The following is a 19034-nucleotide window of genomic DNA, read 5'->3' as shown; positions in this document are numbered from 1 at the left end:
TTATTCAAAATGCTTGCACTAAAATTCAAAACAAGAATTAAGCCATATTAGAAAAAAAGATTTTGCTATTTAATAATAATAATAAAGACAAAATTCAAATTATTTACCAATTTAATTAATTTAAGTAATAATTATTATCATTGATTATTGTTGATTTATTATTATTCACCATTAATACTCATTTCCCATGCTACCAGAAAAATTAATTGTATTTTAAATTTTCATAAATAAAAACCGAGCGACGTTAGGAGTGAGGTAAATCACGCTAGTACATATATTAACTTGAAACTTTTCTTAGTACCAGATGGTTCCAAGACGAAGGGCAACTATATCTTGGTTTTGCATAATTCATCATATACATTTAGTTTCAAGTAATTTTCTATCGTACATTTGTTCAATGGACTCAGTCGATAAATGTTAGGCATGGGATTTCCTTAAATCTAAAATCAAAAATTACAAAAACAAATTACCTTGGGTCGGAAAAGCCATTGTTGCATACGGGTTAAAAGTTGTTGGTAATGGAGGCGGCATGTAATTCGGATATGGTGCTGAAGTCTGTACTCCATATGGGATTGGCATACCTTGATCATGCGTTGGATAAGGTAAATACGATGACACTTGAATTCTTGCTTTGTCTAAAATTAATAAAAACATAAACATAAAAAACGTAAAAAGTTACAAAAAATAAAAAATGCATATTTAGTGCTCATAAATGTTAGCAACTATCTAAGCAAATAGGGATCTGTACGCAGGACTTTTTCGAATATTTTTCCGGTCATACGGGAATAGAAATGATGGCTGATCATGTCGTTTAATATGGCGTCATGTACTATTTATGTATTGTACCAAGTAAATGCTGGTACATTAATCTTGCGTCGCAGATATGCGCTGCAGTCGCTTGGGATTTTGCCATAAAAATCGAGAGCGGCAACACCACTTCTAGCTGAGCCGTAAGTACCGAGAACCCTGTTTCACCTTGCGGTGGCAACAAGGGTCCGGTGTGTTGCAATGCGTCGCGCAGGCCGGCGTCGCAGCAGCTTGGCACGACTACGAGGCGATCACTGGTGGACGAAGGCGAGGATAGTACGAGCTATGCTGCGCCGTACAATCCAGCTGAGAAGTGTCATCGTGAGTTAGTCCGGAGGGATCGGAGGTACGAGGTTAATTCAAAAATTAATTGAGCGAGGAGGAGAAGAAGACGTAAGACGTGGAATCATTCGAGCCCGAACCTGCTGTTAAGCGACAGGAAGTCTGAGCTGCGCTCGACTCGCGGGTCCGACAGGCCGCTGACTACAGTTACAACACCAGGCAGCGGCAAAAACGTACTTGACGCAGTGTAACTCTTAAAGAGCTAGGGATTCAAATTCTCGGGTGAGGATTCCGAAGAGTTCTTGAAGAGATTAGACGATTGCAAAAAGAAATCGAGTGTGAGCGATCGTTAGATACTCGCAGCTGTGCCAAGCATCTTGCTGAAGATGATCCTGGAGATGGACTTCTGTAAGAGTTTCCATCTTAATGTGCGGTTAGGAAAAGGCTTGTGGCGAGCTGGCAAAGGTGTCTAGCAGCCTTTTTGAAATAATGACAGCTCGAATCGGGCCACCAACTTCGCCGAGTGTGCGTGTTTTGTGGCAGTGAGTGTCGATGATTATAAAATGCTAATAAAGTTGGTAGAGACAATACTCACGCATATCACAGAGCACGCGATCAAGGTGGTAGACGAGACGCCAATCTGACAACAGATGCGGCGTAGATCACCTAAGATGCAGGAGATCTCGGTCAATAAGGTCGGAAGACTTTATAAAGCGGGTTTAATTGAGCGCTGTGCTAGTGATTGGTGTAGTGCACCAGTAATTGTGAGAAAGTAAGACGGAACTTTCCGTTTCTGGATTGATTTCAGGGATCTGAATCAGTTTACTCGGCAGGATTTATATTCTATACCAGTAGTACCATAGCTCCATGGAGAATGTAAACAAAACGAACCTTGGCCCCTACGCGAGCCACTGGGGAATCAAGGTCGAAATTGTTTACTCCCCATGGTGCCATTTGTACTTCGGAAAGAGCCCCCTCCCCCCTTTGTCTATCCAAAGCGTCTCTCGATTCTCAAGGCACTTTGGAGAGAATCGCTTCCCTCTTCTCTATCCAAAGTGCCTCTGATTTATCGAGACACTGGAGAGATTTCGATCTCTCCCTCTTTTCTGTTTATCCAAGATACTTCGGGGTTTTCAAGGCACTTTGGAGAACGATGGAGCAATGGAGGGACTTTTTAAGGTGTCTTGACGGTCAACAGGTGACAGGCAAGAATTTAGTAATAGAACTTTTACGAACGTGTACTCACATACACACACAAACACACATTTATATTTATGGCGCATTCCACGTCAACTGAGACAGAGCTGTACCAAAAATCCTTCTGACCTAAAAATTTTCAAAAAATCATTTAAGTTAGCGTTTTTTATCTACTTTCGATTACTGAGTGGTACTTTTTTAAATTTCGACCCTAGGAAGAGCTGCACGTCCCTTAAACTCAAAAAAAAAACTGTATTACGATTGAAAAAGCCAGGTCATAATTATAGCTCTTTTGTTCTACTTTTAATTAAAAAATTTATATTGAGTGCCTGTTTGTTAGTTAGCGATATATATTCTTATCAATTACGACTGTTTCTTTCCCTTCTTGAATTCCATATAATCCTAACCAACAAACAGGGACTTATTGTTAGTATAAACTTTTCAAACGAAAGTAGAACAAAAGAGCTTTAATTTAAGCCCTGAATGGTTAAAAATGACCGCAAAGGTCGACAGTTATGAGGACTTTTCTTTGACCAGTTATTTGAGATTATTCGTAGATATGTTCATAAGTGAAAATGCTCATAACTTTTAACCCAGGCAGTCATTTTTAACTATCCAGGGCTTAAATTAAAGCTCTTTTATTCTACTTTCGTTTAAAAAGTTTATACTAAGTTACTGTTTGTTGGCTAGCTATATATATGAGAATCCAGAAGTTGAAGCAACAGTCGGAATTGATAAAAATATACTCTTACTTTATTTTTATCTGTATTCTTTATTTCCGACTCTAACTTAGTTTCTGTCTTACTCATTATATGTTCTACTATAAGGATATATCCCTATTGTTCATCTTTATCTTAATCAATATCTCTGCCAATATATCGACCTCGTATCTTTAAGTTTATTCCCGACCATGAATTCTGGTCGGATGCTTGTTGGCTCGTCTCCCTCTGGGATGTTGGTGGTGTCGGTATCTGCTCGGTGGGCATGTTGGATGGAAGTGGCGGTGTTGGTGTCATAAAAAGCGGTTGGTGACTTAAGTTGCCTCCAAGGTATAGGCAGGTTTTAGCCTGTCGATGGAAACCATCGTGTCTTTGCCGTGCATGTTGATAATAAATGTTTTGTCGCTGCGGCTAACGACTTGATACAGTCTATCATATGGTATTTGGAGCGAGTTTTTCACAACGTCATGACGTATATAAAAAATGCTCCGATGTTGCCAGGTCTTTGAAAACGAAAGTTTTCGCTGTGCCATGTCGCGTGACGGCTGTTGGTCTCAGCTGTTGCAAGTATTATCGCAGCTGCCTAATAAAAAAACGCCGGATCTTCGTTCTAGCGTTCGTCGGAGGCGAGAAATTCTTCAGGTAAACGCAGAGGTTCACCGTAAACGAGTTCTGCTGAGGTAGCTGTGAGGTCGTCCTTCCACGCTGCCCGTATGCCTAGGAGGATGGCGGGCAGAACCTGCGTCCACGTCTTGCTGGCTTTGAATGGCGGTGAAGTCGTTCACCGAGCCGTTTGCTTGAGGATGATAAGCGACCATTCGCAGGTGAGTCGTACTGATTAATCAGCTAAGCCATTGAACAAGGTAGGACTCAAATTGCCGACCTTGATCGGTGGTGACGCGCCGCGATATGCTAAAGCGGCAGATCCAGCCGTCGTAGGAAGCACGAGTAAATGTCTCCACTACCTCGTCCGGTATCGGAAAAGCTTCTGGCCAGCGCGTGTAAAGATGGTAGCAGAATGATGATGTCGATGTGCACGTGCTGGAATCTCGCAGATAGTGGCGTGAAATCTCCGATTGGTGATGTAACGTATCGGGAGGTCTTCGATTGTTAGCACTGGATGCAGGCTTGCGCTCATGTCCAACAGTCGGCCGTAGCGTTGTGTCATAAGCTTGACGGTGCTTAAAAGCAAAAATTAGCGTCTTATGGTCCGTGAAGACGACAAACGCCCGAGCTTGGTACTATGTAGCAGAAATGTATGATCGCCAGGTAGATTGCGGTCGGAGGCGCTGTAACGGGCTTGCGTCGGGCTCAGTTTTTTTGACAAGAATCTTAACGGCTGCCACTGATCGTCTACTCGCTGCTGCAGGACTGAGTCTTATTTTTGCTGATTCTTCCGAAACTTCGTGATACGTTTTTGACGATCTGAAATTACTCTCGAAGAATTAAATGATTTCATCGATAGTTTTGAATTTTTGTCCCCTTGCGCACGTTAATGCATCACCAAAAAGGCGCATTTGAATAAGGTGCGCAGTCTTCTTCGTTTCCTTCGAGGAGAATATCTTACGCTTCAGTGCAACCGGCAAAAGGGTTTATTATATTTCCAGTTGGTGTAGAGAACTGGTCGTTATTCTCTGTGTGGTCGCCAGTGTCGTTAGGACTATTCTTAAATGCAGCGATTCCCCAAAAATTTGGAATCCGTCAGCGGACGTAGTCGTATACGTTAGAAGGTTTTCTCCCTTTCTAAGTTTTTCGCTTAATTCGTCAACGTTCTCCGAACTTTGAAAATATTCGTTTGAAACTGACTTTTTCACGCAGGGACTCAATTGGATTTTCAATTGATTCGCGAATTTATTGTGTAATTCTCCTGCTTCTCGCGCGATTTCTTCTGCCGATTTTGCCAGGGACTGTTTCGATAGTAACTCTATTTGTTTATTTGCTTGTATTTCCTTAAATTTCGTTGAATTCTCGGGAATTACACAATTTTTTTCCTTTTCTTGCGATTAAGTATTAGCTTCTGTCGTATTGATAGCAGTCATGTTTTCGATGATTCAATTTATCGAGGAACTGGATAAATTCGTATATTTTCTAAATTAAGGGATTCAGATAAATGCGAGTTAGTCAATAACTCGGTCCATAAAATTTTTTCTGATTTGGCTAATCATGAGCAGCTTCGCTTGGCTTTATAAGAGTAGGATCTTGCTGCCCGAGAGTGGGGTTTGAAAAAAGAGGCGTGGCTTCTAGAGATGCAATCTTTTGGACTACTGCGGTAATTTTGAAATTTTCTTGATTTGAGCTAGTCGGCTTTAATAATGATTTTCTTAATCGGATCGGTTTTATAGATACTTGTTTAAGTGAAGCACTTGTGTTAACTTGTTTAATAACACCATCTTCTTCGTCGTCCGTAACTTTACTCTCTCTATAAGAGCCAAATAAGTTCTTGTCCAAACCCTGAACTCTATCATGAATTGATTTTCTAGCTTTTAGTTTAGGAGAAGGGGCTTCTACGTGATACTTCGATGAACTCTTTTCTAATCTTTTATAACTTCGGCTTGCTTTTCTTTTTAACGTTGGATCTACGGGATCATTTCTCTTTTGCTAATCTGAATATTGATTTATTATTTGTAAATCGGGGTTTAAGAGATGTACCACGTATATTGTTATTGAACTCGCTGCGCGTGGGGTAAGTAAGTTTGGAAGCTTTAGTTTTAGGTTTTTGTCTCGCTCTTGCTCGCCTTCCATCGATGTACCCCGTATTTTATTATGAAACTCGAGTCGTCTAAATCGAGTGTTCGGTTACCATGAGTTTTCGTTATATTTGCTTCCCGATTTATTATGGTTCTTTCGCTCTCGTCACTACTCGACATAATTAGATTTTTGTACAACTTTTATTTTTAAAATTTTATATTTTCAATTTGTTTAATTTAATTTCTTCTTCAGCAAATGCAAATAGTGCGTCGAAGTTTTTCCCTATCTCGATTTGAAATTTTGACAATACGACGTTATTCTTTTGTTTTACTTACCCCGTTGTCGCAATGGTATGGGAAATTTACGTCGACGAATTCACTTCACTAAGTTACTTTTCTAAATTTTCCCTCTTAATTGCTAATTTTTGCAGAAATCTGAACTGTCCACCTCTTCTGTCTTTTCGCGAGGCCTTAACTAATTTATATGCAATCTTCATTTAATTTTATTTTGCGTATAGTTACAAAAAGGTGTTTTGTTGACTAGTACGGATTACACAATGAGTTGAGATGCGGATTCTTTATAAAAAAAAAAAAAACGATTTGCACAATGAGGCGATTCTCCGTTTTTCAATGAAGGATTAGATAGGTCCTTTTAAGGAGAGGAGTATTTGTAAAATAGGTCGCACAATGAGGCGATTCTCTGTTTTTAGAAAGAAATATTTGAAAAACAGGTAGCACAATGAGGCGATTCTCTATTTTTTGGAAAGGAATATTTGTAAAAACAGGTCGCACAATGAGGCGATTCTCTGTTTTTGGAATGGAATGGAAGAAGGATTACGCAAAATAAAATATTATGTTAAACGATCACTTTTTGTAGTTTCTTAATTTTAAAAGAGGTTTCTTGTAGCTATTCATGTTTCGACCTGATTTTAAGTTTCAATTTCACAAGTTTTTGTCAAATAATTACCCAAAAATGTCTGAATTTCTCGCGTTTCAAAATAATTCCCGGCTGCGATGCACCAAAAAAGTATAAGTAATCAACCTGTTATGTCCTACACTTATAAGAGTGTCACAGGAGAGTAACTCTACGGGTTAATTTGCTTTATAAGCACAGATGACGACAAAGCTTTAAAACGCGAAGTCTTCGCGCCATCGGTGCCTGACTATCTTTGCGATCTAAGAAGGAACAGCCTGCAGTAGCCGCTGGAAAGTCTTTTGAAACCGCCATTGATCTTTATGTATTTTTAGTCTAAACCCAACATTGTGCTTTACAATGCAAATTAATCCTCCCTTAGTAGTCAGTTAAGTAGGAGATTACTCCTATCGTTACGATTGTATCACGGACTAATACTATGTTAGACTTTTGGAAGACGTGATCGACTTTTCGTGCAACGAATTGTGATAAGGAGAAAGAGTGAAAAAGAATATTTAGTGAAGCGCGCGACCTATGTGTGTGTATTTCACTTATCTTGTGTTTTGTTCTGCTTCTGGCCTGCTCTTCTACCAGCACATCCTCTCAGTTGGGCGTCGGCTGAGCTTCCAAAGCGAATAGATCTCAAGTATGAATGGGCGCATCAGGAATTAGGAGTTTAAGGATTTAAATGTGCACGCGTGGTTTAATTCTCAATTAAGTTTATTCGAAGCAATAAAATTTTGTTTAACGCTCGCTCGCGACTAACGCATGTATCATAAAACAATTATAACTTTCCTCAGAAAAGACAAAGGACAACGTCAGTATTCTGTCCGATAGGATCAAAAATATTCTAAATCTTTACACAATCAAAAATATTTTAAGTTTTTGAACCGTCAAAAATATTTAAGGTCTTGAACGACCGAAAATATTCCAAGTCCTGACAGAACTTACACGTAAACGTTACAGTCCGACGCGACGTACCGGTCCGGATTCAGGCAAAGCTTCCGCGTTGCCCTAATTTTGAAAAAATACTGTTCCTTCAGGCCTAGTGCTCTGCGCCTTTTATACCTAAAATCCTCCTTGCCACCCCCTGTGCATTATTGTGTCTAGTGTGTGTGATAGAGGAGAGACGGCCAATCAGAAGCGAAAGCTGCATATTTTCTTATATGGAGGTTGCTTATCTCTTTCTCATAGTTCTTCTAGCCTCCTCGCGGTTCCACTTTGGCGTAAAGGAGTAACTATGAGAGGACCATTCGACTAATGAGGGGTCTTGCACGTCGCATATTTCCTTATTTGGCGTGTTCCCCTATGATATGCAGAGCATCTTCTTTTTTCTATGCTGCCAATGACTTCTAGATATCTCGTAGTCAAGTGCGGCGCACCTTGACCTTCCTTTGTCCGCAGCTCTTTGTTGTGCGCGTGACGGAGATCTGTATACGGTGGCTTGCGCGTGCACTTTTCTACCTACTGCGGTCTCTTCTTCCGTTAATAGTCGCCTTTTTCTTCTTGTAGCGGCTCGATTTTCCATGCACAGGGCAAGTGCGAGTGCCTCTTCTCCTGTCTCTGCATGCACTCTCTTCTTCTGCTGATAGTCGCCTTCTCCTTCTCGTAGTGGCTCGATTTTTATACATGGCCCGAGTGCGAGCGTTCCCCTTCCTTTCTCTGCATGTACGCTCCTCCTTCACTGACTGTCGCCTTCCTTCGATTCTGTATGTGTGTGTGATAGCGTCAAGATTTGATTTTTCTCTGCTTTAACTTAAGTTTCCTTTTATCGCGTTTTATAATCTTTAATGATTTTATTTATTTCTATTTGGATTTTGTCACGTTTTTGTTTGTATTTTTGATAACGTTCTGGTTTCTTATTTCTAAATCATTAATTAATTATTAAATATGCTCGGATATTCCTAACATCGTATTTTTAACTTTAGTTTCTTTATCGACTTTTTATTTGGAGTTTATTTATCTTACCTTTTGCTGCATTCTGATGAGAAGGGTGTTTCTTAAGCAATTTTATTATGATTGATCTTATTAATTATTTTATTGTAAAATATTAAAACGCGAAAGAGGTAAGCGTACACTTTGTTTCTTTAATACTTTACAATTTAATTCTATCCAATCAAAGAATGTTATGAGTTTGTATCTAATTGTTACATTCTTCTGTCGTACAAATAATCCTCAAAATGCTATTCTTCACAAAGTGTAAAATTACATACTCTAAAGGAAAAAGTGGAGATAGAGTGAAAGGAAAGTGGAGGGGTTAGTAGAGGGCAGCGGAGGGGGTGGAGGGGTAGTGGAGGGGGAAAGTTTAATCAAAATAACATTTGTTTTTAAACAATTTAACGTTATCAAGTGGAGGGGTAGGTGGAGGGAATTTCAAATTAAAATCACGCTTACAACTGTATAATATAGGAAGAAATATATATATATATATATATGTTCTACATGTTGTACCTGACTCCCAAAAAAATTTTCAGAGCGATTCCTTCATTTGGCTTCGGGTTCTAGCTGGTCAAAGTTGAGGTTTTAAGCAATTTTATCATTTTTTGCCTATTTTTTATGATTTGTAGCTTATAAGGGATGCATTTTTAACTAAAACTATCCGGATACTTTTTTTGGGAAATTTTCTGAATTTTTTAATAAAAATACTTTTAAAGCTCTATATGTATGTAGACTAGGTAGTAAGGCTACCTTATTTGCATTTAAACCTTAAAATATAAAAATCGGAATGTTTGATCCGGACTCCGACAACCTTAATACAGTAAAAAGATACCTTTTTATAGTATAAAGTAGCTGTAAAGTTTTAGAATAGGCCTGACCTTCTACTAGAAGTAATGTGCAAAACAAACATAATACAATGGCTAATAAGTGGTTTTACATTCAAATTTGACACATATAACCTAGTACATTTCACGACTACCGATACCAATATGTGTTTGTACTTAAACCATCTTTCGTATTGTCCGTTAACTTGTTCGACTTGTTTGAGTGATGCTGTCGTGAAGTGGATATGAATAGAATTCATAATAAGAGAAAAAGAAACGGCGAGTGTAGCGCGGTTCGACGGAAGCTTCGCCATTCGCTGCATCTATATTGCACAAAAAGAAAACAAACGAAAATGTGTTGCAGACACGTGATGTATCTGTGTTTTTTTTTCATACACGGCAAATGCGTTTTTTTCTCTCTCATGTGTGCTCGCAGTTTGTAGCGCAACGGCACTTATTTTATCCACCTCGATTCTCCCTTTGTACATTACAGTTAAATCCAAATAAGTATCAACTGCCAGACACGCTGCGGTTTCGCCTCGCGCTTTTACCTGACTCAGCCATTCGATATTACGTATGTATTAGCGAAAAAATGTACTCATTTATGTTGTCACTATATAGCTACTTGACTTAAGTATATATATATTATTTTGGTTTTTATGTATAATGTAAAGCCTCAAAGTTTTATAATGAATACTGGTTTATTACTATAAAAAAATCGATTTTGGCCTGTTAACTCAAATTAAAAGCATTTTCACGTTTCAGTGTAAGTAGGAAAAAGTTGTATTTTTTCGAGATCTACGACTTTTCTACATAACTTTTTTTTTTTGTAAAATGCATAGAATTCGAGTTAGAGCCAAAAAACCGTTTTTAGCGATTTTTGGATGTGACCGCATTCTGCGTATACATGCAGGACCAAGCCCAAAATAAATTTGGCACCTTACTATTACGAGGGGAGTTCGCACACAAATGTTTTGCCCGATTGATAAAAGTCTCTCAGAGATAATCGTGTAACACCAAAATTTTTATTCAAAAAACACGCAAAAATTGAACAAATTGTGCTCACATTTTAAAAAAACGTAGACGATAGGGATAAAAAAAAATTAGTTTTTAGGTTTGTGCAAGAGGAGACTTCTTTCAAAATTTGAGCCCGATTAGTCGAAAATTGCGTGAGATCTCACACATTTTTCGATGACAAAACTATAAGGCACTTCCGTGTCGACGACGTTAGCGGTTGTACACATCGAGATATAGGTACTCAGCAACATGGAAAAGCAGTCAAGTATAGTAAAATACTGTGGAAGAACTACGGATAAGATTAGAGGCTGCGCTGTGCTCGCTGTGGCCGGGTGCAGTCGCAGTTAAATAATTCACAGGCCAATCTCTAGGCAGGCGCATCTCGCCCGATAAACACGCGCGATTTTCTGAGAATTCAAGGCTTATAATCTTTACGAACGAAATGAATAAACATCGTGGCAATCGCTTGCGAAGTATTTTGCTTTTTCGAGACTTTGAATTACAGGGTGGATCTACGACTGCCGGCTACTAGCTGCACGGCAACCGTAAGAATTCAATATGACCGACAGAGATGGACATCGAAGGTCCCTCGCACAACTACGACAGAGTATATCGCGCATGCTAGTAAATTACATCAATTTCTAAAATAATTTTGTCTATTTTGAATAGAGTGATTGCGTCAAAAAGTCAATGAAGTACAGACAAAAAATCTACAACACCGAGGTGATAATACTTAACAGCTCGTGAAAAGCCTATAACAGGTGCTCTGTGGCTACACAAAGTTTAGTATAAAGTTGCATATCAAGCACTACGATGTACGGATGTGACATATTATACGAGTATAGAGTACAAAAGTAAGTTGCATCCAAAGAGAGTCGCGCCCCCTCCACGCTTTGGAAAACCGCAACATAAGTGGAAAGGCTTTTTTGGCACCAAAGCTCAAAGGTGCGGAGACTCGTACTCTTTTCAGTGGCGCCAATCTATATCATTCCTACAATTCGGCAATGCGCGTTTTCTCAATTGAATCTAATAAATTGTACACACGCAAAATGATTTAGACGGATCTCTCAGTTTACAGACTGATTACAGAAGCGGATGCGAAACTGATGTACGCTCGGATTATTGGATCAGCGCGAGCTTAGTAGTACCGACAAAAACAGCATGCTCGTGTTTAATCTCTTTCTCTCCCTGTCTCTTCCGTCATCTCGAGTGAATGCAATACATATGTTGCAAAAAAAGTTTTAAAAAGCAGGTATATTTGTCACAGGAAAATACAAAAAGTGTGCGCTTAGCGGACACCACTCTCACTCTTTTACCATTAGAGTTATACATAATTAATATGTTTTGGTGACATTCGCGGCGAAGTATAGAATATTGCACTAATTGCTGAAGATAACCTTATTGTAACCTATTATCATGACATATTTTGTATTATTGTACTTAAAAAGATGAGAATCGCACGTGACCAAAATTTTAAAAAAATATCGCAAATTAATTTTTGATCATTATTATTTTGCTAAAAGAGAAAATTTTGATCATTATTATTTTGCTGAAAGAGAAATTTTTGAAGCCAAATATTATGTTCATTAGAAAGTTCTTATGAAAATCTTTAAAATACATTACTCAAACATAAGCATCTAAGACATATCAGACAATAAATCACTGCAGATAATAAAACGCATTTAGGTTAAATAGCAAATTAAAAGTATAATAGGGCCGCACTGCTCCTCGACAGCACAGTGTATAAAAACTTATACTTTCCATCAGGGCGCTACCGCGCCCCTTGATACCCAATTGAAGAAAGTTTTAAAATAATTATAATCTTAAATACTTTAAATTTGTTAAAATGAGTGGTCATATATGTCCTACCATGCGGATGGTAGTGAGGAAAATGGGGGCTTATACCTCAGAAATTAATTATTTTTAATACTTTCACTAAATTAAAGAATATAAAAAAATAATATTCATCACTCTATAGCCTCTATTTTTCGCACTACCATCCGCATGGTAGCACCTATATGAGTAGTATATGGGCTGGTATGGAGAGACTGGGCGTGGCCTAGATTGACGTCACCAGTCCCGTGGCTGGCGCCAGTTGTTTATGTAAACAGAAGCCCATGTTTATATCAACAGTAGCTGATAAGGTTAATAAACATGATTTACGACCGCTACTGTCATAAACAGTCTGTCATCGATGGGTGACTTTTATTTGTTTACTTATAAATAATTATAAATAATTTTTAAACAAAAGCAATATCACGCATACAATGCCAGCCCTCCCCCTTTTACTCAAGCAGACCCGAGCGCGACTCTCTCTCTCTCTCTCTCTCTATCTCTCTCTTTCGCTGTCTACTCTATCCATACCGGCCCCGAGCTTGAACGCACGTGCGCGACTCTCGCTATACTAGCCCGTAGCCCCCTCTCCTTTTATACTATAGTAGCCCGTGAGCTCTGGCGCGGTGGCTCCCGCCGCTGCTGTACCGGACCCGCTTCTCTCTGTCTTTCTCTCACCCCTCTCTACGCCATACTCGCGCGCGTCCGCCAAAGCCGCCGTCTACCTGTCGCTCGCGTATACCTACTCTTTGGCTTTTATTGCCCTAGCGGTGGCTCTGATCCTTTCTGCGCTGTAATAATATGTAACCTGTATGATTTCCTACTACACGGTGCCGCAAAGCCTACTCTGAATTTCAGCTTTGGGGTTTATTGATGGGATTTGTACACATTAAAATAGAGAAATTTTTGTTTGATACAATCTTATATTTATTTAATAAAACAGCAAAAATTGAATACATGATATATTTATGCACGTGTGCGTGTATGTGTGTGTGTGCGTAGAACAATAAAGCATTTTTACAGTTTAGACACTAACGATAGGAGATGAATAAAAAAAGTTATATCGGAAAAATAACGTCGTACACATCTTTTGCGATTCTGGCTTAGCCGAACGCATAGATTTCTTTTAAAACTACATCTAAAACGTCGACGCTTATAGTGGCGAAATTTAAGTTTGTCTTAACAATTTCGTCGATTTTATATTTATGAAGGGCGTAATATATTTTGAACGAGTTTACATTTTTCAGAATTTTACGACATAGTTCACCCTCTTCTCTTTTCAAAGCGTCTTTTATATAATCTAAAATTGAGTCCACGCCGCGATTAACTAATCCCGAAAGCTCCTCGAGCTGTTTAAAACGCAAATTGGTGCACTCTTTTACCTGTCTTAAGCCAGCGAACGTTTGTTGATGCATAATTACACTAGGCGGACTCTCGTACTGTTTCTGCTTCTTGCACGCAGGCTGTGCAGGTGGATGCTGTTGTGTTTCCTCGTCATGGCCGCCGCCGCCGCCGACACTGCTGATGAACTGCTGACCGTTGTGGGTTGTCATTTCTGCTGTAGGTGCTGATGTTGGTGTTGGCCTCTCCTCGATGCCGATCGCCCTTGTTCCGAAGCTGTTTGTGAATGTGACATCATGATTTAGAAGGAGGATCTTGCTAGGATTTCCAAAATCCTGGTAGAACGTGAAGGAGTGATTCAGATATGCATTCATAGCCTCCATCTGAGCTTTGATCACTTCCCAGCTGTGTGTGTCGAGTGTCACATACTTGGCTGGCGATCCGTTGGCACAAATTTTTAACACTGCTCTGTAGTAACCGCCGTAATACTCCAGGCCTATGATTGCACGCTTGCAGTTTGATTTGTTGAGCGCGTACGTCGTCGAGTACAAGTTGCAGGTGATCGGCTTATTTTTCCAAGACTCGCCACTTGGTGGTGGTGGTGGTGCTGCTGCTGCTGAATCCATTGCAAAGATTTTTTACACACGAGGTCTACTTGACGAGAGTGTTCTTACGACTGATGGCTGGCGACTGCTCCACAACATCTTTATAAAGAATGGGACGACAAAGAGCGAGCGTCAACGAGTCGCAATTTTTTCTAGAAACGGCCGTTACAGTATTTACATTCCATAGTGAAACGAGACACGTTTGATATCGATAGAAGTTGTTTTGTTTAACGCAACCGTCACACCTAGTACGTTGGTATAAGCTGCTCAGATAACAAACATCCGGTCTTGGCTGTGCAGATCTGATTACAGTAACCCCGTCCTGTAGAACTCGTGCGTGGGAATGCGTTGACTCGATGATGAGGATGACGCATTGTTTTATTTTGCATTCTTCACATGAGCCTTCGATAAAACTTAACGGCTAATGCGTCATTCTTGACAAATTCGGATGAAAACAAAACGTAGATATTTTCGCAGAGAAATGCCACTACACGTATGATTCAGAAACATAATGCAGTGCTCGCCACATACTTTAGAGTCGACGCTCTGCACTTGTTTTTTATTCCAGTCGAATCGCGTGCAGATTTTTCCGAGTCGATCAAGATGATACTTTGATACGGGTGCAACTCCGTAGCTGTCAAAGTAAATTGCGTATCCATTTTTATCTATGAAGATGGCAACCCAGTGTGATCCTGGCTGATCGGACATGTCGAGATTCGTTACACTAGCTGTCGGTGTGGATAGCAATTTCGGAACGTGATTAGCAGCGTAAACTTCTATTGAATCAGCTTTTAATCCTCTAATAGCTGTGATTATTTGACGCGTATTCATGTTGATGGTGCATCTACGTACTCTTCTTATACCGTACCGTCTTTTTTTTCGTCAGTTTCTTTTTTAATTCCGTCCACAACGTCGCTAGCACGAAATCTTTCGGAATAGTGATATCTTTCCATCTGTAGCCGATCGTAATCTAATATAGCTTGGTACATTACTTGGCAATTTATGTCGTACGGGTCACTTCGATGAGGACTGGCAACGATTGAGTGTAACCACCTTCTGATTTGTTAGGCTCGACGCAGTGCGCAAAAATTTTTCTTGTTCTCGAATTTCTTGATACCGTGGCTGGTGCACAGCAAGACGTCAGGGAATTGCACAGAGAGTTCGTCAAACGAAGGCGCACTAAAATCTTCTAAATTGATGATTCTTCGAGCCACTACTTTTTCCTGGCCACGCACGTATATACGGCGCGCGTCTTTCTCCAAGTTGCACAGATTACGACGCAGATTCTTGAAGGAGATATCTCCGTCGTGCCACTCTAAACCGTGTACATCGAGAGTGCAGTAATTATTCATCTGCTGCATATCCGCGGGTAATTCGGTAAAACTACACGGCGCACGAATGATCCAATGACCAACTATACGGCTCTGGAGAGATAAAACTTCGACTTCTTTGGGAATAAATTTTCTATTTATATCCCGAAAGCCTTGAATATCAATCACGTAGTCCGTCATGATGACGATGATGCTGTTGCTACTCGAGTACGTTAGGTGCTGGCTGTTTCGAGAGGGAGACTAACTGCATACTATCAGCGCGCTCACCTTATGAAGCGCGAATCAAAAAAAAATTTTTTTTTTGAGGCGCTGCCATCAAGTTTGCGTGCGCATCAAGCGCTAAAATACGTTAGGATTTGACGGCTAGAGTCGATTTCCAGAACGTTGTCGTACTCTGCGTAAACGATACAGTTGATAGCAGTGAGAAGAGCCGTCTCAAATCTCACTTCTATGCGTATGCTACCCGAGCGCACGAGATTCCAATGTGTGGCACAGTGTGCCGATTAATCAGGAGCGAGATCGAAGGCCGTCAAAAAATTTCCTTTGTAATAGTTGTAGCGATTGATGCCAAAACCTTCGTTGAGAAAATGTACGCCTATGCCCGTGTAAAGTGTTTGAAAAGCGTCAATGTAGAGTTTGTCGAGACCCGTGAAACGTGGTTGCAAAGGTTTGCTTGGAATTTGTACGCCGTCGACGTAGAGAGAAATATAATTTATAGAGAAGTGTTGAAAATTAAAAGAGTTTAACGCGCGGTTTCTTCGACTCTCGTTATGGGATATTTAGCCGTGGTTTTCGATAACGCTTGCGCATGAGCCAGTAAAACTCCAGGACTGATTTTTACTCTGCGAACTATGAGTGTAGCTTCTTTGATGCTGAGTTTGAATTTTCCACCGGCTGTCGCGTCCATCAGACAAAAAGCATCCTTACTCCTCACTAGACGTACGCGCGTTTCTACGCCATTAATCAGCATTTTATCCTGATTAAAGAGGTCGTGATGTAGATGTCCAATCATGTCAATGTATCGTCGATTCTGTGTAAAATATTTGCGATTTTCCAGCCCTTTGTTCACGATCATAGGCTCACCGCATTAGCTGGCGAATCGAAACCGCCGCTCGTGTCGTCGTACCACAGACTCGCTGTAAGATGTGACTCTTTAGCAGCCGGAGCGTAGTTGAGAAGCGTCTCGATGTACGTTCTGTAAGGATAGGCGTTATTAGGCGGCCAAACAATTTTCTGATTGAAAAAAACGTCAATCTGATTGAACATTGAATACATGAAATTGTTGATCGGTCCGATTTTAAGGTCTTCGGTCGTTGCGGTAGCCTCGCCAGCGGGTACGATTTTAGCTTGAACATGAAGCATAGTGTAAGCCAGATCAAAGTAATGCTCGCTACCTGCCGGCACGACAAATTCCAATGGTGCGTCGACATCGTTGCTAAGAGACGACACAGGCTTATAATGCAGAAAGCTGCTGCTTTCAATGGACGTTTGGGTGGCTGGAAGCGTGAAAAGATCCAGCTCGCTGGACATGCATTGCGTCGAGTGAGAATGTAAAAATGCCATTTTTACCCCAAACTAAATACGCCTAGGACCAAAAATATTTGTGACACTTCTCAAACTCTGCTGATGCTGCTGCTGAGTACTTCTCTTTTTAGGCCTCTTCTTCGTTTTTCTCGTGACTCTCTTCTTCCATCCTGCCGTATGTTGTTTGCGTTTTTTGCTAGAGCCAATTGTACCCGCTGTACTTGTCTTTCTCAACTGACGCCTTCGATGCATTGCGCGTGATTTATAACCAGAGCTTTCTCTCTCTCTCTCTCTCTCTCTCTCTCTCTCTCTCTCTCTCTCTCTCTAGCGATTACGTTTAAAGTGAAGCGTAACCGTCAGCGTTCGGTATTCGAATGTTATTCGTACTCCGTGCTGATCCCTTATATCTATGACAATCGAGCGAAAACTGTTATGTAAAAGCGGAATATAATGAGCAGGTGCAAAATGTCTCACGATATTACTGCCGAATTTGTACTTTGCACTATCCACGGAAACTATACGCAGTAGGGCAGCTTGAGTGTCGCCTACAGTGTGTGGCTCGCATACATCCGTGTACACGTAGAGCTGATCGGGAATAGCTCGGAAAAGCGATGCTGGTCTGTTTCCTAGCTCGACTACACTGCCCATTGATGAAGTAACAAAGGTGGCGTTTTTTCGCCGAGTCTCGGAATCCTCGAAACCGAAAATACGGCAAATTTTTTCGTTAAACGTTGTCTGATGCTGATCAACGCAGGCACACTTGCGCTGTAGCATGTAGTAGCCCTTTTGAAAGGGTGCAACTTCGAGACGCAGGTGATCGTGAAAGGCGGCTGATTTATTTATTTCGTTGTCTAGTTGCTCGATCTTGTCGTAAATACCGTGCGGAAAAAAATGCGTTTCCTGCTTTGCCTTTTCCAACTGTTTAAACGTGTAAAAAGCGTCCGATTCTTGAATGTGCGTGACAGTACTCGGCACGTGAATTTCGACGAGCGCAACGGACCAATTCCCGCTGAGTCTGAGCTCGCGCGAGTGCTGCGTGGTAAAGCAGCTGGTGGCGTTTTCGTTATAGTACGTCATACTGCTGTTGCTAGGCAGAACTAGGTAAAAATCGTTCTGGTCCATTTTTTAATTTTTTGTACTTCAGAGACTTTGATACACGAGTTGAATTTGTCCGGATAGATAGCCTACTTGACGAGTAGCTGCTTCTTGGCCACGACCCTTTATACGAATTACGCGTTCTATTTTGAATTGCTCAGCAGCGTCCGACATGCTTTTCGTGCCAACGTGAGCGAGCTCCTCGTGATAAAAAAGCCGTCAATCTCCTCGCCGTTCAAATCTTCAAGGATAAACGTTGGTAATTGCTGTCTGTTGGATATGCGCTTAATCTTGAAAACTTCCTCGCTAAAGTTTTTTTCGTATACCTTCTCGAAATTATTTTTCGTGCGTAAGATCCGGGCCTGTATTTATTGATTACATCTGACGCCATCTTTTCGCGATTCTTGTAAGTCAATTGCAGACGAGCTCTTTTCGCTAAATTTTTGCGTGCTTTCGCAGCATTATAGATGCTCACGTCACAGGGGCGCATCTTTATACCGCTGCACCACGTCGATGTAACGTTGCGTGTTATTGTGAGAAAAGTATCGCCACATTCGTTCGCGTATAGTACGGTTTAGTCTTTCCACCACAGCCGCTTTGATATCGGGATTTCGAGCTGTACGGAATTTGATGTCGCGTTTTTTAAAAAGTTCCTGAAACGTCGAGCATACATACTCCTTACCCTTGTCGGATTGTAAGAGTATCGGTATTGTAACTTAATCGCGGAAATTTACGCTTAACGGGTCTGTGAAGAGTATAGGCGTCTTGATTACTAAGCCACTCGTATATACGTTCTTTCTCCCGCGTGTCAGCCGCGCTAAATAATTTACCTTTTCGATTTACACGCACGAGATTGCGCGCACCCGCGTAACCAGCCTCGTGCGAGACATCGTAGTATTGCTGCTCGTACGACGACGACGA

At 40.6% G+C, this 19034-nt stretch overlaps 1 protein-coding gene across 4 annotated transcripts in view; it reads right to left on the bottom strand.

Annotated features, from left to right (window-relative positions):
• LOC100113816 (programmed cell death 6-interacting protein) overlaps positions 1-19034 on the bottom strand; it is a 374789-nt gene that overhangs the window by 34727 nt on the left and 321028 nt on the right. For all 4 annotated transcript variants that reach the window (XM_031928159.2, XM_031928160.2, XM_031928162.2 and 1 more), the window contains one exon: positions 471-635. In XM_031928159.2, the coding sequence (XP_031784019.1) occupies positions 471-635 (165 nt within the window). The remainder of the gene's footprint in view (positions 1-470; positions 636-19034) is intronic.

This window comes from Nasonia vitripennis, assembly GCF_009193385.2.
Source record: "Nasonia vitripennis strain AsymCx chromosome 4 unlocalized genomic scaffold, Nvit_psr_1.1 chr4_random0004, whole genome shotgun sequence".
Taxonomy (NCBI): Eukaryota; Metazoa; Arthropoda; class Insecta; order Hymenoptera; family Pteromalidae; genus Nasonia; species Nasonia vitripennis.
The sequence above is the reverse complement of the archived record's forward strand: the minus strand, read 5'-3'. Positions and strand labels throughout refer to the sequence as shown.